This window comes from Watersipora subatra, chromosome 4, assembly GCF_963576615.1.
Source record: "Watersipora subatra chromosome 4, tzWatSuba1.1, whole genome shotgun sequence".
Taxonomy (NCBI): domain Eukaryota; kingdom Metazoa; phylum Bryozoa; class Gymnolaemata; order Cheilostomatida; family Watersiporidae; genus Watersipora; species Watersipora subatra.
Genome location: NC_088711.1, coordinates 27,724,058 through 27,748,452, shown reverse-complemented (window position 1 = coordinate 27,748,452; position 24,395 = coordinate 27,724,058). Strand labels below are relative to the sequence as shown.

At 37.3% G+C, this 24,395-nt stretch overlaps 1 protein-coding gene across 1 annotated transcript in view; it reads right to left on the bottom strand.

Moving 5' to 3' along the window:
• Positions 1–24,395, bottom strand: part of LOC137395189 (tubulin-specific chaperone D-like) — a 47,159-nt gene that overhangs the window by 12,597 nt on the left and 10,167 nt on the right. The window contains exons 5-18 of the mRNA XM_068082021.1: positions 22,375–22,515; positions 20,095–20,233; positions 17,467–17,574; positions 14,516–14,651; positions 12,576–12,703; positions 10,537–10,704; positions 6,735–6,954; positions 5,597–5,770; positions 4,874–4,954; positions 4,219–4,292; positions 2,948–3,102; positions 2,748–2,862; positions 2,100–2,231; positions 81–294 (exon numbers count right to left, since the gene is read on the bottom strand). Coding sequence (XP_067938122.1) covers positions 81–294; positions 2,100–2,231; positions 2,748–2,862; positions 2,948–3,102; positions 4,219–4,292; positions 4,874–4,954; positions 5,597–5,770; positions 6,735–6,954; positions 10,537–10,704; positions 12,576–12,703; positions 14,516–14,651; positions 17,467–17,574; positions 20,095–20,233; positions 22,375–22,515 — 1,985 coding nt within the window. The remainder of the gene's footprint in view (positions 1–80; positions 295–2,099; positions 2,232–2,747; positions 2,863–2,947; positions 3,103–4,218; positions 4,293–4,873; positions 4,955–5,596; positions 5,771–6,734; positions 6,955–10,536; positions 10,705–12,575; positions 12,704–14,515; positions 14,652–17,466; positions 17,575–20,094; positions 20,234–22,374; positions 22,516–24,395) is intronic.

Genomic DNA, 24,395 nt, shown 5'->3' with positions numbered 1-24,395 from the left:
AAGAAAAAATACAAAAGTGTGTCTCTGCAATACAGAGCCTTGCCGTCAAGCATTTTGTAGAACATGAATGGGTAACAGACCTTTCCATCGACTTCAAGGCATCCCTCCGTGCCTCTGCCCACTCTCCATCAGCAGCGGAGCACTTTGTACATTTTATTAATGCTGGCAACACTTGTTTCAGTTTTCCTCTAAGAAACTCCTTGGGAAGAGCTCCAAGAGCGAGACAGCATGCGATACGAGTCCTTTCTGTATCCGCAGTTGCCACACTGAGGAGGTAGTCATTGATTACCTCATCTGACAAACATATATATATATATACACAGATACATATGAGCTGTGTGACAGATACTATTATAACATAAAACAGTTACTATGTTAACACCAAGTAACAATATTTAAGAGAATTGTGCAATACATGAAAAAGCGTATGTATCAGCAATTGACAAAAACATGTTCATTTGATTCTCGTGCGTGATGGCACCAGCAAGCCGATGAGTTGTCTCACTCAACTGTAGATTAATATGCATAGCAAAAAAGACTATTTTTTCCGTCTCACACCTTTAAGTAACAAAAATCTGGAGGCTTTCAATAAAGCTCAAGAAGAAATAAAGAGTGTGAGGGAAAGAGAAAAGGAAAGAAGTCAGAGAGCTCTTAAAATGAATGTCGCGCTGTATCATCTGGCAAATGAGCTAAACACGTCATTTGAAGCTACATGCAGTCATGAAAATAAAAAAGAAAAGCCTGTTTCATCAGTGAGCCACATGTAGATAACGAGCAGAAGTTGGAAACGAACCACATGCGACTTTTTAAAACATAATAAGAGGTGTTGTGAGCAGGGGTATTAGCCTTTATAAACACTAGCACCATGGCAGTTTAGTGTGTGATTAGCCTTTATAAACACTAGCACCATGGCAGTTTAGTGTGTGGTTAGCCTTTATAAACACTAGCACCATGGCAGTTTAGTGTGTGATTAGCCTTTATAAACACTAGCACCATGGCAGTTTAGTGTGTGATTAGCCTTTATAAACACTAGCACCATGGCAGTTTAGTGTGTGGTTAGCCTTTATAAACACTAGCACCATGGCAGTTTAGTGTGTGATTAGCCTTTATAAACACTAGCACCATGGCAGTTTAGTGTGTGGTGAGAGATCATCAGGTGTGCAAATATAGCACAGAGAATAACTATGTGTTAATAACTCTAAAATACTGAAAGGCGCTGTCGCTAGCCTTTCAGGGTGACGATGCCAAATGATGTGGGTTCGTATTCTTTTGGTGCAAACTTTTTTCTGAACCTCCGACCATGGCTTCGGACAGACAGACACTGCTGTTGTCGTGTAGAGATTAGTGCTCCAAATCTTCAATACTTAATTCAAGCTCCCTTGAGCAGCTTACATAACACAGCAATATTGTTAATATTATAATGTTATACCGTATGTTTGATTAAAGATCGTTGTACCAAATAAGGGGAGTTACTTTTGAGAAAAAATGAACTAGTTATCAAGGACTCTAAAAGGCGTTTGAGACCTCACTTCCAGTGATTACTAGGTTAGAATGCATGCTTCACTTGTGAGTAAACTAAGAAGGCTGATAATTTGTTTACTCAGTTCGCATTACCCTATCATTGCTATATAGACAAGTAGCCAGTTGTTCAGTAATGTATGAGAAGTGCTGGATATAGAATTGAGTGCTAGTACCCTGACAGTCTAGTGTTCATGAAAGATCATCAGGTGTAATAGCTATACATACAATTACTCCAGACATCTGGTAGGCGGTCAATTAGTACAATTGTTTGAGTTTTATCTACCATGCTGAAATGCAAGTGCGAATGCCATACGATTCAATCTTTATTTCCTTGACCTCCAACCTTAGCTTCAGACGGATGAAAATGGCTGTTAGTGCGGTAAGTATTAAAAATATTCAACTAAGTTGCTAAGCAACGCACTCACACCGGCCTCCCTAAACAGAGTTATAGAAAGCTCAGCAAACTTCATTGAGAAAAATTGTTACATAACTGCAGCAACCTCAGCCGAGTCAGCCGATATATTTATTTTGAAATGCATCATCAAACAAATGAATATTCTTGTGGAAGTTTTGAATACCTTTGATTGTATCTGAAACGACTCCATCAATGACTTTAAGTTGAAAGAAGTTTGAAAATGAGGCTATAGCTGCCTCCTGCACGCCAACATGCCTGTGGTAAAGACATTCATTCAGCAGTGCCTGCCAGTGGTCTGTAAAAAAAACATCAAACATGATTCCCACAAGTGTACTCTACACAGATATATTCTATATGGACCAACACTGCGACTAATGGCATGGTATTCTATATGGACCAACACTGCGACTAATGGCATGATATTCTATATGGGCCAACACTGCGACTAATGGCATGATATTCTATATGGGCCAACACTGACTAATGGCATGATATTCTATATGGACCAACACTGCGACTAATGGCATGATATTCTATATGGGCCAACACTGCAACTAATGGCATGATATTCTATATGGGCCAACACTGCGACTAATGGCATGATATTCTATATGGACCAACACTGCGACTAATGGCATGATATTCTATATGGACCAACACTGCGACTAATGGCATGATATTCTATATGGACCAACACTGCGACTAATGGCATGATATTCTATATGGACCAACACTGGCAACAGAGAGAGAGAGAGAGAGGGAGAGAGAGGGAGAGAGAGGGAGAGAAAGAGGGAGAGAGAGATAGCCTTACCTAGGACCTTAGGTTGCTTGAACAGGTTAGCTTTAGAGAGGTCGGCTATCATGGAACAAAGGGCCTGTCTCATGTACTCCCCACCAAGCCCTAGAAGTAGCTCCCCAGATCTCAGCTAACAGAAAAGAAAACAGGCAAACATTGCAGTTGCAGTACCCAATAATCTGGCCATAAAAAACAATGACTGAATAAGAACGTACTACAGGCTCTATCTCTGCTATCTTGTCCAGTATCTCCTGGTCTACCTGCACCCCAGCGTTTGTGAGGCTGAGACAAACCTTTCCTAAGGAATGTATGGCTCCATGCCTGGCATTTAAATCAAAACCTGTGGCCATTGACACCAGCTTAGGAAGAACTGCAAAACAACCACACCATTGTTAACGAACGAACGTGCAAAGAATCATGCTAAGTTATTCAAGCTATGCTGTAATTACAACCAAATAAGTGGTGCAATCGTAATGTTTCAAGTTGTCTCTGAACTTCAAACATAATTTATTGACTTCTATTTGCAATTTGTAAATTGCATCCCTTATGAGTTCATGTAGCGATTGGAAGCTTCAACATTAGTCTGGAGAATTCCATGTAGAAGTTGTCTTATCTTTTTAGATCTGACACAGAATAGAAAAAATGCTCTCAAAATGCGAGCCTAAGCATGGCTTGCAGTTAAGAAAGTAGTCACATAAGACTAGATTAAAAAGAATAAAGTGAGTGATGAAACACTGTTGAGAAATGGCAGTCGGAATTAAACTACAAACGATGCCGTCGGTGAAACTAGAAATATTCGCCTCTTGCCCTCTCCCAGTTTTCGTAACACTTGTATGCAATCGCACTGGCTCATACCGTTGGCCAGCTGCAGCAAGATCTTAAACAAAGTAGTCAAGATCGCCAAATCTTTTGGTTTGCTCATTCACATTTTCTTTGGGCGAGGCAAGGTTGGTGACTTTTACTCTAAGCTTTCACATTTAATTTCAACATCATAGTCATAAACCTAATTCTCATACCCTGTGATATGTCTGCGCTAAAACTGGCTAGTTTCAAGTTTACAGCATATCTATATAGGCATGAAAGTGGGTCTCTACCTGATCATCTATGAACTATTTAAGAATGACTTTTCTGCGAATTCTCATTTTCTCCAAACTTTCCGAGCTTTTGCAAATGCTAAGCCAACATCCAAGCTATTTTATTGAAGTTGCAAAACTTTCTGTCAGGTTTTGAGGTAATTGAGCTTTGGCCATATTGTCTCCTGACCTTCCTTTAACCTTACGAGCTAACCATAAGCTCTACTACAGTCTCAGCTTGTTTTCTATAAACTGTCTGTAGCCTTTCACAAATTTTTGATGCTGTCATCTTGTGTTTCAATTAAAATGTTATTGACTTTGTTTCCCTCAGAGGTTGCTCCAAGGCAGTCTCTGAGTCTTGGAGACTATCAAAACCCAATCAGGATAAACAAGAATTTAAAATTTGAACTTACCCGAAGACTTCAAATACTCTGTATTGAGTGGCGTCAGATTATGCAGAGCTCGAGAAGCCAAAACCCGTATGTCCCTAAATGAATAAAATATACCGCAGCATCAATATACGAATTACTAGGAAATTACTACTTACTTTTTGCCTTTTTGTTAAATCCTGTGTCCAGTTACAGCAATAGTTTAAGAAATAAACAACCCGTTTCACTGGATTTGAACTCAGCACCTCCAGTTCTGGAGACAAGCGAGTTCAGCCACTAAGCCTACTTGCGATACAATGGAATATTGTACACATACTTATTACATTGGTTGAAATACGCATAACGACATGGTGTGATGCATAACGTCACACGAGCTGGCTTCACGGTTTCACAGCTTTTATTATAGTAAATTTAGCAATATAAGCAAGCTTAAGTTATAATTTTTTTCATTGGCTAATCAGTCAACTTAACCAATGGCAACTACACTACCTGCCGCTGTTTATAAGCTGTTTTTTATTACCTGTGCAACACTGGACATTCATCTAATATATATATATATGGTATACCTGAGTTATGTAGCTCCAAGTTTTGTAGCGTGAACATGTTTCTGTCTACAGATAACGTAAGAGCAACAAGGCTGTAGAATCAGCTTAGGAAAAAGAATTATAGAAAAACATACCTGGCCCAATGCTTGATCTTGTGGTCAATAAGGTGATCAACTAAAGGCCTTGTGTACTCAGGGAATCCCCCAACAAACGCGCTAGGAAAATAGATACATGAATATGTATGTAATAATTTAATAGCATACAACAAGTTACTTTGTTTGTTACAAACACATTTGAATGGAAAAAGAACAAAGCCAGTAGGAAACATGATATGGAATCAAGGTGATGACTAATCAATACTCTGTCATTACAACATGATCTGGTTATCACAAGAACTTTGATCAAAGAGGCACTCTTAGTTACTGAAAAAAGAATATCCATACACAACAACAATATTACTGCCACTGCCCTGTGGTAGTAATATTTTGTTTACATCAACGCAGCCAAACGCAACAAGCCCGACAGCCACAGGGATATCTGGCAGCCATTTTGAATTCCCTCAGTCACTTCAAAAAACTATAGTTAAGAAAAAAACTTGTAAATTGCAAACATATCTCCAAGTTACAATAATGCGTTTTAGTTATGACAATAACACACAATTACAGTAAAACTCCTAAACTACAGCAGGGAAATTTTAGTTAAAAGATAGCCCTTAACTACAGCAGGACCTTATTCATACGGCAGCTTAATCATCTGCCGAGACAACACATATGAGCAGACATAATATGAAGACGTTGAGCAGCTAGTACGAAATACTAGTAGATAATCTATCAACATGATCAACTGCCGATGCTCACCTGAGCTCAAGGAAGGCGTTGCTTCTAATGCCAACTGCAAAGTAGTCACATGTAGTTACAATGTCAATACCATGAGGAAAGGTGCCTTGTCTCCCAACATTTTCCTGGAATGCTGCTGATGCGGCACGCCTCACATTGACTTCTCGATCAAATACGGCAACAGTGAGCAGAGAACTGTCAGAAACATATATATATATATATATAGGTAATTTTATATAAGAATGTCCAGCAAAGACTGCATGGATTTCTTTAGCAGCGGCTGCCAATATGGAGAAACTCATCGGGCTAAATATGAGTATTATACCGGTGAGGGTTTTATAGAGATTAGCACAAAACATTTCAATTGAGGTTGAGAGCAGTTTGAGAAAAATTGTTATCCAACAGCCCCTCAAAGACACTAGCTGATGATTCTAAAACAACTTACCGTACTACTAACACCGTGAGGTACAACATAGTGATAACTCTATAGTAACTTACTGTACTACTAACACCATGAGGTATAACATAAAGTGATAACTCTATAGTAGCTTACTGTACTACTAACGCCATGAGGTATAACATAGAGTGATAACCCTATAGTAACTTACTGTACTACTAACACCACGAGGTACAACATAGAGTGATAACTCTATAGTAACTTACTGTACTACTAACGCCATGAGGTATAACATAGAGTGATAACCCTATAGTAACTTACTGTACTACTAACACCATGAGGTATATCATAGAGTGATAACCCTATAGTAACTTACTGTACTATTAACACCATGAGGTATATCATAGAGTGATAACCCTATAGTAACTTACTGTACTATTAACACCATGAGGTATATCATAGAGTGATAACCCTATAGTAACTTACTGTACTATTAACACCATGAGGTATATCATAGAGTGATAACCCTATAGTAACTTACTGTACTACTAACACCATGAGGTATAACATAGAGTGATAACTCTATAGTAACTTACTGTACTACTAACACCAATAATAAAATGTCTATGCATGCCATACAATAGTTGATCAATGTTATTATGAAACAGTGAGGAAAAGAAGATTACTTAAGAAGGCACACACAATATGCACCAAAAGCCTCACCAAATATTTCAACCTCAAGTAGTACAAGGTCAAACCTACCTAGCTATTTGCAAGGCGTACTCTCTGATATCGGCTGGTTCATAAGCACGAGCAAATGACCAACATACGTAGCAAGCGGCATCCCTAACATGCGCTCCTACAGAGTTGAAACCTTTCTTTTCATCATAGGTGAGCGATCTGCTGATGACGGGGATGACCTCAGGTAATCTCTGCGGCAGTAACAGACCACGCCTACCGAGCTCTGCCAAGGCGAGACAACCTACGGGGAATAAACAGTTTGTGTGACAGGAGAAAAGAACCGACAGCGACATCTTATATGGCGTAACGAGATGGACAAGGGTTACACGCGGAATTATCTTCCTTTAGACACTAGGCAAGACTAAAAGATATTCTGATTGCATACTTATGAAGCCAATTAATGGATTGCAAACATTGCATGACTAAGATACTTCAAATTCAAGAACTAAATGCTTTCCTCACGAAAGAATTACAACTTTATGTGGGCTAAGCTATTCCATGAGAGACTAGCACGCGTAACACAAACCTATTTTCAACAAATTAATACTATTTGTCACAATGATGTACTTATAACAAACGCACTAAAAAATTTTACAGCGAGAGAAAGATTTGAATTAAATAACCATGACATACGCTACCTTACAAATTATCTGGCCAAACCCCTCTGCTTTATCATACTTGGATACTTATTTCCAGATTTGAGAGAAATTATGTTTATGAATGACTATGGCCAAGTTAATAGCCTTTACTATAATAAGAGCTGTGTTCCTCCATAGCAACATTTGGAGTTGAAAAAAGACTGCTTCATACAGGATTCGAACCCGTGATATTCGGCATCGCCATCTGGCATGCTACCACCTGCATCAATTGACTGCCTTTATTTATTTCTGAACTATTGTGCACATACTTATTCTCTGTGCTTTATCGGCACTCATGACAATCTCTCACAGCACACCTGACTACTAGGGTACACAATAAGGTATTTGAATTTGGGTATGCGAGCATAGGCATAGCGGTAACATACATGTGATACCACTACTGTTACTACAGGCTCTTATGTTGATGATAACAAAAGCATAACAGGCAATTACGCAGTGAAGGATAAACTCAAGCATTTTAATTTTAGTGTGTAGCCCACATGAAAAATATCTACATGAACAAATATTCAATTTTCTATATATGGCAGGCTTACAAGTTCACAAATTAAAGGTCATGAGTTCATAAACTAAAGGTTACTTGTTAATAAACTAAAGGTCACTAGTTAATAAACTAAAGGTCACTAGTTCATAAACTAAAGGTCACGAGTTAATAAACTAAAGGTCAAGAGTTCATAAACTAAAGGCCCCTCCCTAGTTAATAAACTAAATGTTACTAGTTCATAGACTAAAGGTTACTAGTTCATAAACTAAAGGTAACGAGTTCATAAACTAAAGGTCACTAATTAATAAACTAAAGATCACGAGTTCATAAACTAAAGGTCACTAGTTCAGAAACTAAAGGTCATGAGTTCATAAACTAAAGGTCACTAGTTCATAAACTGAAGGTCACTAGTTCATAAACAAAAGGTCACTAGTTAATAAACTGAAGGTCACTAATTAATAAACTAAAGATCACGAGTTCATAAACTAAAGGTCACTAGTTCATAAACTAAAGATCAAGAGTTAATAAACTGAAGGTCACTAGTTCAGAAACTAAAGGTCATGAGTTCATAAACTAAAGGTCACTAGTTCATAAACTGAAGGTCACTAGTTCATAAACTAAAGGTCACTAGTTCATAAACTAAAGGTCATTAGTTCATAAACTGAAGGTCATTAGTTCATAAACTGAAGGTCACTAGTTCATAAACAAAAGGTCACTAGTTAATAAACTGAAGGTCACTAATTAATAAACTAAAGATCACGAGTTCATAAACTAAAGGTCACTAGTTCATAAACTAAAGGTTACTAGTTCATAAACTAAAGGTCACTAGTTAATGAACTAAAGGTCACTAGTTCATAAACTGAAGGTCACTAGTTCATAAACTAAAGGTTACTAGTTCATAAACTAAAGGTTACTAGTTCATAAACTAAAGGTCACTAGTTCATAAACTAAAGGTTACTAGTTCATAAACTAAAGGTCACGAGTTCTTAAACTAAAGGTTACTAGTTCATAAACTAAAGGTCATGAGTTAATAAACTAAAGGTCAAGAGTTCATAAACTAAAGGCCCCTCCCTAGTTAATAAACTAAATGTTACTAGTTCATAGACTAAAGGTTACTAGTTCATAAACTAAAGGTAACGAGTTCATAAACTAAAGGTCACTAATTAATAAACTAAAGATCACGAGTTCATAAACTAAAGGTCACTAGTTCATAAACTAAAGGTCACTAGTTCATAAACTAAAGATCAAGAGTTAATAAACTAAAGGTCACTAGTTCAGAAACTAAAGGTCATGAGTTCATAAACTAAAGGTCACTAATTAATAAACTAAAGATCACGAGTTCATAAACTAAAGGTCACTAGTTCATAAACTAAAGGTCACTAGTTCATAAACTAAAGATCAAGAGTTAATAAACTAAAGGTCACTAGTTCAGAAACTAAAGGTCATGAGTTCATAAACTAAAGGTCACTAGTTCATAAACTGAAGGTCACTAGTTCATAAACAAAAGGTCACTAGTTAATAAACTGAAGGTCACTAATTAATAAACTAAAGATCACGAGTTCATAAACTAAAGGTCACTAGTTCATAAACTAAAGATCAAGAGTTAATAAACTGAAGGTCACTAGTTCAGAAACTAAAGGTCATGAGTTCATAAACTAAAGGTCACTAGTTCATAAACTGAAGGTCACTAGTTCATAAACTAAAGGTCACTAGTTCATAAACTAAAGGTTACTAGTTCATAAACTAAAGGTCACTAGTTAATGAACTAAAGGTCACTAGTTCATAAACTAAAGGTCATTAGTTCATAAACTAAAGGTCATTAGTTCATAAACTGAAGGTCACTAGTTCATAAACAAAAGGTCACTAGTTAATAAACTGAAGGTCACTAATTAATAAACTAAAGATCACGAGTTCATAAACTAAAGGTCACTAGTTCATAAACTAAAGGTTACTAGTTCATAAACTAAAGGTCACTAGTTAATGAACTAAAGGTCACTAGTTCATAAACTGAAGGTCACTAGTTCATAAACTAAAGGTTACTAGTTCATAAACTAAAGGTCACTAGTTCATAAACTAAAGGTTACTAGTTCATAAACTAAAGGTCACGAGTTCTTAAACTAAAGGTTACTAGTTCATAAACTAAAGGTCACGAGTTCATAAACTAAAGGTCACTAGTTCATAAACTAAAGGTTACTAGTTCATAAACTAAAGGTCTTTTGTTTGTAAACTCTAAGTTTCTCACACATCTTTACATCAAACTGGTGAATCAAAAGGTTGGTGAGCTGAATATTACAGCTTGTGGAGCTATGCTTGATGCAGACTATTTAAAGTCTTAAAGAATTTCCTAAATAAATCAGCAGCCTTACTATCCTATGTATACAAACAGTTCTAGTACAACTATCCACTCCTATGTATACGTGTAGTACTAATACAGCTGTCCTCTTCTATGTATGCTTGTAGGACTAGTACAACTATGTACTCTCCTATGTATACTTGTAGTGCTAATACAACTATGTACTCTCCTATGTATACATGTAGTACTAATACAACTATGTACGCTCCTAGGTATACATGTAGTACTAGTACAACTATGGACTCTCCTATGCATACAAATAGGACTAGTACAACTATGTACTCTCCTCTATGTAAGTCTCAACAGATATACCCTAATGTGAATACATACCACCATGCCAGGCGACATCTGTTTCTTGCATGGTGAAAAGCTCCAGTAAGGACTGAATAATATCATCAGCTAGCTCTCTGGGCAATCGCCCTGTAATGCGCCCGATCCCCTTCGCAGCTGACCACCTGACAATTGTGTCCTTGTCTTTGAGACTTGTTAGCAGGTGCTCTGGGACACAATCAACAAATACTTGTAGCAAATAAGTACCCATCTGAGTAGCCATCATTTTATGATCAGTGCTATTAGAGGCATTATATGAGATGGGCTAGAGTGAATATATATATATATTTTAAAAAAAATTTAACATTGATGACATCATCATCTACAATTCTGCATCATTGTAATGAAAAGACTGACAATTTTGAACATAAAGCAACATTCATAAGGGATTTCAGCATTGCACAACAATAGTTAGAAATTCACATAAGAGAAAAAATTCCAACTATATCTTTATGAATACTGACAATGGTAAAAATAACAGTTTCACTGTTGAAACAGCAGCATAGATGAGGTCTTGTGAGCTCAAGCTTTTTATGCCAATTAGAATAAAAAAACAACTTAAACCACAAAAGATAGTGAATATACATAAAATAAAAAAGGGTACTGGACAACAAATAGAGGATACATGACAACAAATAGAGGATACATGACAACAAATAGAGGATACATGACAAATAATAGAGGATACATGACAACAAATAGAGGATACATGACAACAAATAGAGGATACAAGACAACAAATAAAGGATACAAGACAACAAATAGAGGATACATGACAACAAATAGAGGTTACACGACAACAAATAGAGGATACATGGCAACAACTAGAGGATACATGACAACAAATAGAGGATACAGGACAACAAATAGAGGATACATGACAACAAATAGAGGATACATGACAACAAATAGAGGTTACACGACAACAAATAGAGGATACATGACAACAAATAGAGGATACAAGACAACAAATAGAGGATACAGGACAACAAATAGAGATACAAGACAACAAATAAAGGATAAATGACAACAAATACAGGTTACAAGACAACGAATAGAGGATACATGACAACAAATAGAGGTTACATGACAACAAATAGAGGATAAATGACAACAACTAGAGGATACATGACAACAAATACAGGTTACACGACAACAAATAGAGGATACAGGACAACAAATAGAGGATACATGACAACAAATACAGGTTACAAGACAACAAATAGAGGACACAAGACAACAAATAGAGGATACAAGACAACAAATAAAGAATAAATGACAACAAATAGAGGTTACAAGACAACGAATAGAGGATACATGACAACAAATAGAGGTTACATGACAACAAATAAAGGATAAATGACAACAACTAGAGGATACATGACAACAAATAGAGGATACAGGACAACAAATAGAGGATACATGACAACAAATAGAGGATACATGACAACAAATAGAGGTTACACGACAACAAATAAAGGATACAAGACAACAAATAGAGGATAAATGACAACAAATACAGGTTACAAGACAACGAATAGAGGATACATGACAACAAATAGAGGTTACATGACAACAAATAAAGGATAAATGACAACAACTAGAGGATACATGATAACAAATAGAGGATACAGGACAACAAATAGAGGATACATGACAACAAATAGAGGATACATGACAACAAATAGAGGTTACACGACAACAAATAGAGGATACATGACAACAAATAGAGGATACAAGACAACAAATAGAGGATACAGGACAACAAATAGCGATACAAGACAACAAATAAAGGATAAATGACAACAAATACAGGTTACAAGACAACGAATAGAGGATACATGACAACAAATAGAGGATACATGACAACAAATAGAGGATAAATGACAACAAATATAGGATACATGACAACAAATATAGGATACAGGACAACTGGCACATTAGCAATTTTTTATACTCTGATCATCCTCGATTGCTATAAGAGCAAAAAACCACAACCATAGATTCAGCTGCAACAAAAAAAGAACTTCAGTTCTTACCAATGACCTCCTCAATCTCTTCTGGGACATCATAATCCTCATCCTCTTCGACTGTCTCGGCAGCAGGTGCAGCTGAACTGGCGATGCCTGCTAGATTTGCGGCAAGGGAACGACTCCCTCTATTGTATCTGTAAACAAAGACTCAACTTTTTCGAAAAAAAGAAGTCCTATTGTGACAATCAGCATCCATGCATACAACTGAACAGTCTATCTATAATTGTATCACACGGCATCGCAGAGCAACCGGAGAAATGTGAAAATTCAAAGTTGACAAAAAGAAGTGCATAATAAATGAGCCGAAACTCACTCAGAAAATGTTTCAGGTATAGATATGAACTTAAAGTAACTTAATTGGACCTGACAGGTATAGATATGAACTTAAAGTACTTTAGTTGGACCTGACAGGTATAGATATGAACTTAAAGTACTTTAGTTGGACCTGACAGGTATAGATATAGACTTAAAATAACTTAGTCATTCTTGACAGGTATATATATAGACTCACGGTAACCTAGTTGTACTTGACAGGTACTGGAGGCATGAAGGTTATATCTGAGGTATCAAGTAGAACTTGTGTTGCAGCATATCTGAGACACAGAGGTATTGAATTTTGGATTGAAGTGTTCATAATAGCAAGAGCTGAAGTAAGAGAGGTTTAATCAGCACAACAAAAATTCCCCTTCTGCTATGTCAAGAACCGTGTGACTACCTTATATGATCTTGTCGATGTCGAGAGAAAACAAAACCTTAAAGATTCTAAATAAATAGTAGCTGGAAACATGTAATGATCCAGAAATCAAAAAGTAAGAAATTATGACTGTCCCCTCATACTCAGAGGAAGCAACTCCTGATTCTACTGTATAAGCCAATACAGTGAACGCTTTTATAATGTAAATTCCAGATAACGTAAAAAATTTATGTGAAGTTTTTGCTTCGTGCTACGTAAAAAATCCATATAACGTAAAGTGCCAAGTTGGGCGAGTTTTCAAATTTGATTTAAATGTTAATCTATCTCACCACAAGTGTGAAAAAAACGACATACGCATAGCGTTATATCCAATATATATACAACTTGCATGACATTCTAGCTCATCATGATAGATCGTCAGATGTGTCGACAAAACAGAGAATCGGTAGCTGTGCAATTGTTCATAAATACTTAATGGTGATAAATTGGTGCAGGTATTACAGTGTCAGTCTACCAACCTGAATGCCTTGAGTTGGGGTATCATCGAAAGTTCTCTTTTATTCTACCCTTGACCCCTGGGTTCAAATACACGACGAACAGGTAGTATCGCATTTTTATAGTAAAAATATTTTGTTGTTTTGCCTCATTATAGACATGTAAAATATTTGTTATTAGTTTTACTTTGTAGAATAGACTTTGTAGAATAGACTTTGTAGATTACACTTTGTAGAATAGACTTTGTAGATTAGACTTTGTAGAATAGACTTTGTGGAATACACTTTGTAAATTAGACTTTGTAGATTAGACTTTGTAGATTAGACTTTGTAGATTAGACTTTGTAGAATACACTTTGTAGAATACATTTGGTAGATTAGACTTTGTAGATTAGACTTTGTAGAATACACTTTGTGGAATAGACTTTGTAGAATAGACTTTGCTGATTAGAAAAAAAAAGCAAATCGTTGTAGATAAACGTAGAAGATGTGCTCTGGTCTGTGAAACCAGTAAAATTGATCATAAAGAAGAAAAGTTGTTGATGCAAACCAATAATACTGCAGTTATGGTACAACCAACAAATTTAAAAGGCTATGTCAAGCTTTTCCTTTTTGTATGGCAAAATGGGTGAGTTTGAAAAATCTCTGGTGAACGGATTAGGCAATTTACATGTAGCATTATAACATAAACGTTCCTGAAACAGATTATTTACGTTGTAGGAGTTCCTACTGTACTACAAGATAGCATGCTAACCAACCTCCAAGAGGCTACTTTAGCCTTGAGATAAACCAGACCAATCCTTTGAATAAGCTTCACTCCGAGCTTCCTGATGATTATATTGGTGGACATGTGAATGACAGGCTCTTGCATGACCAGCTGAAGTATTCGTCCAGCTGTAACCAGATTACAATGGCCTATTATACAAACGCTTTTAATGTTAAACCAAGAAAACATAGATGTAGCAGACAAAAAACTTTTTTTATTTGCTATAAAAGAAGCAGCCAAAGCAACTGAATGATTTCGGGCATGCACAACTTGGTTCGGCCAGACATAACCAATGCTCATCTTTGACTGGACAACATTCTAGTGAATGCAATACTTATGCTAAATTTTTTACAAATGGTTGGAAGTTGGAAGTAATCGTGCAACCATAAAACAGCATTAATTTTGCAAGTTCCATTCTGGTCTATGAAGATGTTCTTTATAAACATTGATTGTTTTGGATAGAAGATTTGTTGGCAGCTTCGAAACAATTGCCATGCGACCACAGCTTAGCAGTAGTGTTATGGCTATAGTGCTATGGCTGTAGTGTTATGGCTGTAGTGTTATGGCTGTAGTATTATGGCTGTAGTGTTATGGCTGTAGTGTTATAGCTGTCGTGTTATGGCTGTAGTGATATGGCTGTAGTGATATAGCTGTAGTGATATGGCTGTAGTGTTATGGCTGTAGTGTTATGGCTGTAGTGTTATGGCTGCAGGGTTATGGCTGTAGTGATATGGCTGTAGTGTTATGGCTGCAGTTTTATGGCTGTGGTGATATGGCTGTAGTGTTATGGCTGTAGTGTTATGGCTGTAGTGTTATGGCTGTAGTGTTATGGCTGTAGTGTTATGGGTGTAGTGTTATGGCTGTAGTGTTATGGCTGTAGTGTTATGGCTGTAGTGTTATGGCTGTAGTGTTATGGCTGTAGTGTTGTGGCTGTCCCATTGGAATACAAGGTAAAACTCTAAATGTCCCATAAAAAAACCTAGAAGGCCAGACATAAAGCATCATAGTAACTGGTCTCATATGGTTACGTCAATAGCAAATACGTGTCATAGGTGCACCATATACCATTATATTAACTGGTCTCATACGGTTATGTCAATAGCAAACAAGTGCAATATGTGCACCATATCTTTCCATTTCACTGAAAACGTTTTACCGGAAATCAAAAGACAAACTGCTTCAGATGACGACTGAGTGCATTAAACTTGTAAGAATACAGTTAAATACTCAATAGTCTACTCCAGTCAATACATACTCAATAGTCTACTCCAGTCAACACGTACTCAATAGTCTACTCCAGTCAATACATACTCAATACTCTACTCCAGCCAATACATATTCAATAGTCTACTCCAACCAATACATACTCAATAGTTTACTCCAGCCAATACATACTCAATAGTCTACTCCAGCGAATACATACTCAATAGTCTACTCCAGTCAATACGTACTCAATACTCTACTCCAGCCAATATGTACTCAATAGTCTACTCCAATCAATACATACTCAATAGTCTACTACAGTCAATATATACTCAATAGTCTACTCCAGTCAATATGTACTCAATACTCTACTCCAGTCAATACGTACTCAATACTCTACTCCAGCTAATATGTACTCAATACTCTACTCTAGCCAATATGTACTCAATACTCTACTCCAGTCAATACGTACTCAATAGTCTACTCCAGCCAATACATACTCAATACTCTACTCCAGTCAATACATACTCAATAGTCTACTCTAGCCAATACATACTCAATAGTCTACTCCAGCCAATACATACTCAATAGTCTACTCCAGTCAATACATACTCAATACTCTACTCCAGCCAATACATAATCAATAGTCTACTCCAGTCAATATATACACAATAGTCTACTCCAGTCAATATATACTCAATACTCTACTCCAGTCAATACATACTCAATAGTCTACTCCAGTCAATACATATTCAATACTCTACTCCAGCCAATACATAATCAATAGTCTACTCCAGTCAATACATACTCAATAGTCTACTCCAGCCAATACATACTCAATAGTCTACTCCAGCCAATACATACTCAATAGTCTACTCCAGTCAATACATACTCAATACTCTACTCCAGCCAATACATAATCAATAGTCTACTCCAGTCAATACATACTCAATAGTCTACTCCAGTCAATACATACTCAATACTCTACTCCAGCCAATACATAATCAATACTCTACTCCAGTCAATACGTACTCAATAGTCTACTCCAGCCAATACATACTCAATACTCTACTCCAGTCAATACATACTCAATAGTCTACTCTAGCCAATACATACTCAATAGTCTACTCCAGCCAATACATACTCAATAGTCTACTCCAGTCAATACATACTCAATACTCTACTCCAGCCAATACATAATCAATAGTCTACTCCAGTCAATATATACACAATAGTCTACTCCAGTCAATATATACTCAATACTCTACTCCAGTCAATACATACTCAATAGTCTACTCCAGTCAATACATATTCAATACTCTACTCCAGCCAATACATAATCAATAGTCTACTCCAGTCAATACATACTCAATAGTCTACTCCAGCCAATACATACTCAATAGTCTACTCCAGCCAATACATACTCAATAGTCTACTCCAGTCAATACATACTCAATACTCTACTCCAGCCAATACATAATCAATAGTCTACTCCAGTCAATACATACTCAATAGTCTACTCCAGTCAATATATACTCAATACTCTACTCCAGTCAATACATACTCAATAGTCTACTCCAGTCAATACATACTCAATACTCTACTCCAGCCAATACATAATCAATAGTCTACTCCAGTCAAAGAATTAGTGGTTCAAACAAGGTGGGGATAGCAAAGGAAGGACTGTGAATTAGAGAACAAAAATTAAGCATTTATAATAAATTTATAGTAGCTTCTCACCAAATGGTATGAGATCGTCTCGGCTTCCTGTTTTGTAGAGCAATGCAAGCATTTTGAGAATGCCACCTATGACTGCACTGGAGGTGAAAAGGGTGAATGTTTCCTCTCCTTCAATACAAAAGAATAATGCTACAGCGATGCTGCATGATTGATGACATAGTACAAATTCGCCGACATTTGCCAACACTGAGAGCTCAACAACTAAAATAAGCTCACTATTAAATACACCAGCTAAAGACTTGACCTGATGACTACAACCACATCAGTTGGCAGCAGCTAAAGACTTGACCTAATGATTACAGCCACATCAGTTGGCAGCAACTAAAGACTTGACCTAATGATTACAACCACATCAGTTGGCAGCAACTAAAGACTTGACCTGATGATTACAACCACATCAGTTGGCAGCAGCTAAAGATTTGACCTGATGATTACAACCACATCAGTTGGCAGCAACTAAAGACTTGACCTGATGATTACAACCACATCAGTTGGCAGCAGCTAAAGACTTGACCTAATGATTACAACCACATCAGTTGGCAACAGCCAAAGATTTGACCTGATGATTACAACCACATCAGTTGGCAGCAGCTAAAGATTTGACCTGATGATTACAACCACATCAGTTGGCAGCAGCTAAAGACTTGACCTGATGATTACAACCACATCAGTTGGCAGCAGCTAAAGACTTGTCCTAATGATTACAACCACATCAGTTGGCAACAGCTAAAGATTTGACCTGATGATTACAACCACATCAGTTGGCAGCAGCTAAAGACTTGACCTAATGATTACAACCACATCAGTTGGCAACAGCTAAAGACTTGACCTAATGATTACAACCACATCAGTTGGCAGCAGCTAAAAACTTGACCTGATGATTACAACCAAATCAGTTGGCAGCAGCTAAAGACTTGACCTAATCATTACAACCACATCAGTTGGCAGCAGCTAAAGACTTGACCTGATGATTACAGCCACATCAGTTGGCAGTCATTCATCCACCAAAATTCCCAACACAATGCGATTTTTATTCCACCAAACAGATGCTGGTAAGCATAACGAAATTGTGTTAAAACTGCAAGTGTTAAGAGCCAAGCAGTAACTAGCCGCCCCGATACCTCACCGATTACCGTCTAAACTAGTCTACCGCTGAAATGCAATGTTTCTGTTTGACACACGAGCTAAATACAGTAGGTGCTCCTACAAGGTAAATGCAATGTTTCTGTTTGACACACGAGCTAAATACAGTAGGTGCTCCTACAAGGTAAATGCAATGTTTCTGTTTGACACACGAGCTAAATACAGTAGGTGCTCCTACAAGGTAAATGCAATGTTTCTGTTTGACACACGAGCTAAATACAGTAGGTGCTCCTACAAGGTAAATGCAATGTTTCTGTTTGACACACGAGCTAAATACAGCAGGTGCTCCTACAAGGTAAATGCAATGTTTCTGTTTGACACACGAGCTAAATACAGCAGGTGCTCCTACAAGGTAAATGCAATGTTTCTGTTTGACACACGAGCTAAATACAGTAGGTGCTCCTACAAGGTAAATGCAATGTTTCTGTTTGACACACGAGCTAAATACAGTAGGTGCTCCTACAAGGTAAATGCAATGTTTCTGTTTGACACACGAGCTAAATACAGTAGGTGCTCCTACAAGGTAAATGCAATGTTTCTGTTTGACACACGAGCTAAATACAGCAGGTGCTCCTACAAGGTAAATGATCCGCTTTAGGAACATTTACATTTTCAAGGGAATTTATGATATAAAAACAGTAAAATACATGTAAATTGCCTCCATTACAAGATCTTTCCAAAACCGCCTCGTTGTCCATGCAAAAGGAAACACTTGACTTAACTCTTTTAATTTGTGGGCTGTACCATAACTGCAGCTCAATTGGTTTACATCGACAACTTTTCTCCTTTTTATGATCAATCTCACCGGTTTTATAGACCATGATTGCAATAATTTTACAACAAGTTGATGGGGACTGCACATTTTCGACATTCATTTACAACGATTTTCTTATTTTTTCTAAACAGTAAAGTCCATTCTGTGGAGTGAAACTAATAGCAACTAATTTGTACATGTAAAATAAGACAAAACAACAAAATATTTTTTATTAAAAAAAGCGGTTCTACCTGGCCATCGTCTATCTGTATCTGGGGGGAGGTCAAGGTTAATATGAGATAACTTTGGACGATCCTCCAACTCGTGACATTCAGACTGGTAGACCGATGCTGTAACACCTGCACTAAACGATTGCCTTTGTATTTATGAACAATTGCGCAGCTATCCTATTCCCTTTTTGTCGACTTATTTAACGATCTATTACGATGAACTAGAATCTTGCGAAAGTTATTATAACTCTATACGCATACATATACTCTAAACGCATACATATACTCTAAACGCATACATATATATAGTTTGTTCCGCAAGTGCGGCGAGATAAACTAACATTAAAACCGAATTTGAAAACTCGCCCAATTTGACACTTTACGTTATATGGAATCTTTTACGTTGTAGGAAGTAAACACTTCACAGAAATTTTTTACTTCATTTGGAATTTACGTTATAGGAGGTATACGTTATAGGAGCCTCTACTGTATACAGCCTACCAGCACCAGACTTCAAAGCTGTGATGGCCCAGTCGATGACATCAGGTAAACACCTCTTTTTTACATCGGGTCTTGTGAGAAACCGCGCCATCATGTAGGCGCCGGCATCTGACGACTTGTCCGTTACACATAAATACAGCTGCAACAAAACATCATTAAGTGAGAAAGATAACAAAAATTACTAACAAAATCGTATATTAACCTTAGTAACTGTAGTTACCTACAGTTACTGTAGGTAACTACAGTAACTGTAGTTACCTACAGTAACCGTAGGTAACTACAGTAACTGTAGTTACTCTAGTCTACTAAGCCACGCCTCTACCTCTAATGCTAAGTTTCCAGACAGCGATAATGTAGCGACATCTGGGTGCACCAGCGCTGAAGTGCTACGCTGAGCTCACAAGCAGATCATGTTTCCATAGGACGATATAATAGAGCGATGGTTGTGCGATGTCTTATGTCAAGGTTTACGTCTGCATACGAGGGGCGATCGTAAAGTTCCAGGATTGTCTCAGTACACAAAAACCATTAATTACCGTAAAACCGTAATTACCGTAAAAACCTAATTACCTAATTTAAACTGTCCCCTTCAAAGTAATCGCCTGAGCTTGCTATGCACTTGTCCCATCTGTGTTTCCACTGATCCATGCATTGCTGGAAATCATTTTCCGTGAGGCTTCAGAGTTGTCTCGTCACATTTTCTTGAATTGTTGGTATGTCGTTAAATCTTTCACCTTTCATTGTCAATTTGATTTTATGGAATAAGTAAAAGTTACATGGGGCTAAATCAGGTAAATAAAGAGGATGGTTAAGCAGTCACCTTATTTTTTGCCAAATACTGACGTACCATCAATGAGGTGTGAGCCGGAGCATTGTCATGGTGTAGGTACCAGTCACCTGAGAGCCACAAATCTCGACGTTTCCTTCTGATACTGTCTCTAAGTCTTATCAGAATGTCTTTGTACACATGCTGATTCACAGTTTGACCATGTGGCAGAAATTCAGAGTGTACCGCACCTACGATGTCGAAAAACGTTATCAGCAGCGTTTTCACATTTGAGCGAGACATTCTAGCCTTTTTAGGCCTAGGAGAGCCAGGAGATTTCCATTGAGAGCTTTGTGATTTGGTCTCTGGGTCATACCCATAGACCCCACTTTCATCCCCAGTCACAACTTTTGAAAGCAAGTCAGGATCTTGTACTAAAGCATCTTTTAGTTCAATACAACAGCCAACTCTTTTTTCTTTTTGGTCGTCAGTGAGCAGTTTGGGTACCATCTTCGCAGAGATCCTTCTCATGCCTAAATCTTCAGTGAGAATGAAATGACATGTACCGTAAGAAAGCCCACTTTCTGCTGATATTTCTTGTATAGTCAATCGCTTATCTCCCATCACCTGCTGCCTCACAAGGTCTGTGGCAGTTGTGGTCCTTGACGTTGCTGGTCTGCCTATGCGGTCATCATCTTTAACACTTGTTCTACCCTCTCTAAATCTTTTGTGTCATTCATAACAGGCTGTTTTCTTAAGGGCAGAGTCTCCATAAACTGTCCGTAACATTTGGAGTGTCTCAGCACCGGACTTTCCAAGTTTTACCCAAAACTTTACACAAACGTATTGCTCTTCTACATCATTCATTTTGGAAAAAACCGACGAACGATAAAAGATGACCTTGACATTGCCACTATAACTTCACTGCGCGTGCTCTTACAGGCGTGAAACTTTGGCTATGGGGAAATTCCATGCTGCTTAGCAACATGGATCAATCAAAACAACTGCACATGATCTTATATTTGACTAGGAAAACGATTCCGGGAACTTTATGATCACCCCTCGTATGAAGCAGCGGGAAAGCGAGACGTATGGGCACACACAGGTGCGACGCCGTTGGTCGATGAAGCCGCTTCCATGGCACAAAAATGATGCATCGCCCGGGTGTTTCGCTTCCAGACATCAGCACTGAATCATGACAGAATGAGAGCGACAGGGCTCTTTCCATGATGACATCGCAGTGTTATGAGGAGGTGTGTCACTACACTATCACTGTATGGAAACTGAGTAATAATTACAATAGATTAAATTTAATTAAACTATCTTTGCAATGCAGTATTGAGAATAATACAAATAAGTGATGGTTTAGCTCATACCACTTGACTGTCACACACAAATCTTCACTAACAGAAAATATCAAACAGCATTTCAATAGAAAAATTTTCAACCTACAGATAGTTCTATTCAACCTATAAACAATATTGCCAGTAATACTGATTGAACTAGCTAGATACCTTTCCAATATTGAGAATTCTGTCCATAACAGGAAGCTTGCTGTCACCATCTCCAAGGGTGTTGTCAAGTCTTACGAGATCAAATGGTATCATGGCAACCATGGAAAGCCAGAGCAGGAGACAATAGCGGTTCTGCCAAGTCTGAAGGTAAATAATATATAGTCGCTATATCAAGATCACGTTTGCCATAGTTCAATGCCAGACAAGCATAACAAAATTTTTCATGTGACAGTTAAAAACCAGATACATATAACAGCATATTGTTTGCAACATTCCGGTGCTGAGACTAATAGCCATCTAACCACAGTTAATTGATGTACATGTATTTCAGGTTAACTTCCTAGAGTTAACACAATATAATACAATGACCCAATTAAACATGGGAGCAACTTCATCCCTTAATCTATATTATAATACGATGACCCAATTTAACATGGGAGCAACTTCATTCCTTAATCTATATTATAATACAGTGACCCAATTAAACATGGGAGCAACTTCATCCCTTAATCTATATTATAATACAATGACCCAATTAAACATGGGAGCAACTTCGTCCCTTAATCTATATTATAATACAATGACCCAATTGAACATGGGAGCAACTTCGTCCCTTAATCTATATTATAATACAATGACCCAATTAAACATGGGAGCAACTTCGTCCCTTAATCTATATTATAATACAGTGACCCAATTAAACATGGGAGCAACTTCATCCCTTAATCTATATTATAATACGATGACCCAATTAAACATGGGAGCAACTTCGTCCCTTAATCTATATTATAATACAATGACCCAATTAAACATGGGAGCAACTTCGTCCCTTAATCTATATTATAATACAGTGACCCAATTAAACATGGGAGCAACTTCATCCCTTAATCTATATTATAATACGATGACCCAATTAAACATGGGAGCAACTTCGTCCCTTAATCTATATTATAATACGATGACCCAATGAAACATGGGAGCAACTTCATCCCTTAATCTATATTATAATACAGTGACCCAATTAAACATGGGAGCAACTTCTTCCCTTAATCTATATTATAATACAATGACCCAATTAAACATGGGAGCAACTTCATCCCTTAATCTATATTATAATACAATGACCCAATTAAACATGGGAGCAACTTCATCCCTTAATCTATATTATAATACAATGACCCAATTAAACATGGGAGCAACTTCGTGCCTTAATCTACATGTATATTATAATACAGTGACCCAATTAAACATGGGAGCAACTTCTTCCCTTAATCTATATTATAATACAATGACCCAATTAAACATGGGAGCAACTTCGTCCCTTAATCTATATTATAATACAATGACCCAATTAAACATGGGAGCAACTTCTTCCCTTAATCTATATTAATAAATCTGTCTTTGTCATTGTCTATCTGTGTAAATGCTGTGTGTTTTCACATTTTTTACCTGATTCCATCCAAACTTCACATGCACTCCCCGCGCCTTCTGCCAGTTGACTAAAATAGTTAGTTTCAAAACTCCATCTGATTACTGAGAACCGCCAGCCTCTCGAGCACCCACCTGTCGGCTATCTCATAGCCAATGAAAGCAATCCTTGGCATCGCTAGACTAAAGGTGATATAAAGGTGAAAACACACAGGGCGATATTTAGTGCAATATCTGTGCGTTAATCTGCGCTGGAACTCGCTCAGCGAGCTCACGCAGAGCGATAACGTTTGACATTCTCTATCACAACTTTATCGGGTGCTAGATGCATTTCGATTGGTTGGTTTTTCCCAGAATGCAATTCTATGGCTGGGAATTTTTTCATATTGATGTTCACCAACGCACAGCAACAAAATTTTGCTATTTTGTAATGACTGAAGCATCATCAAAACGAACAGTAAATTGTTCATAGATTTAATAAGAGCACACCCAGCCCTGTATGACACAACATATAAATTACAAAGAAACCCAGTAATAACCAACATTTGGGAGTCGATCGTTGCGCAGGTTGACCATCTTGATAAAAGTAGATA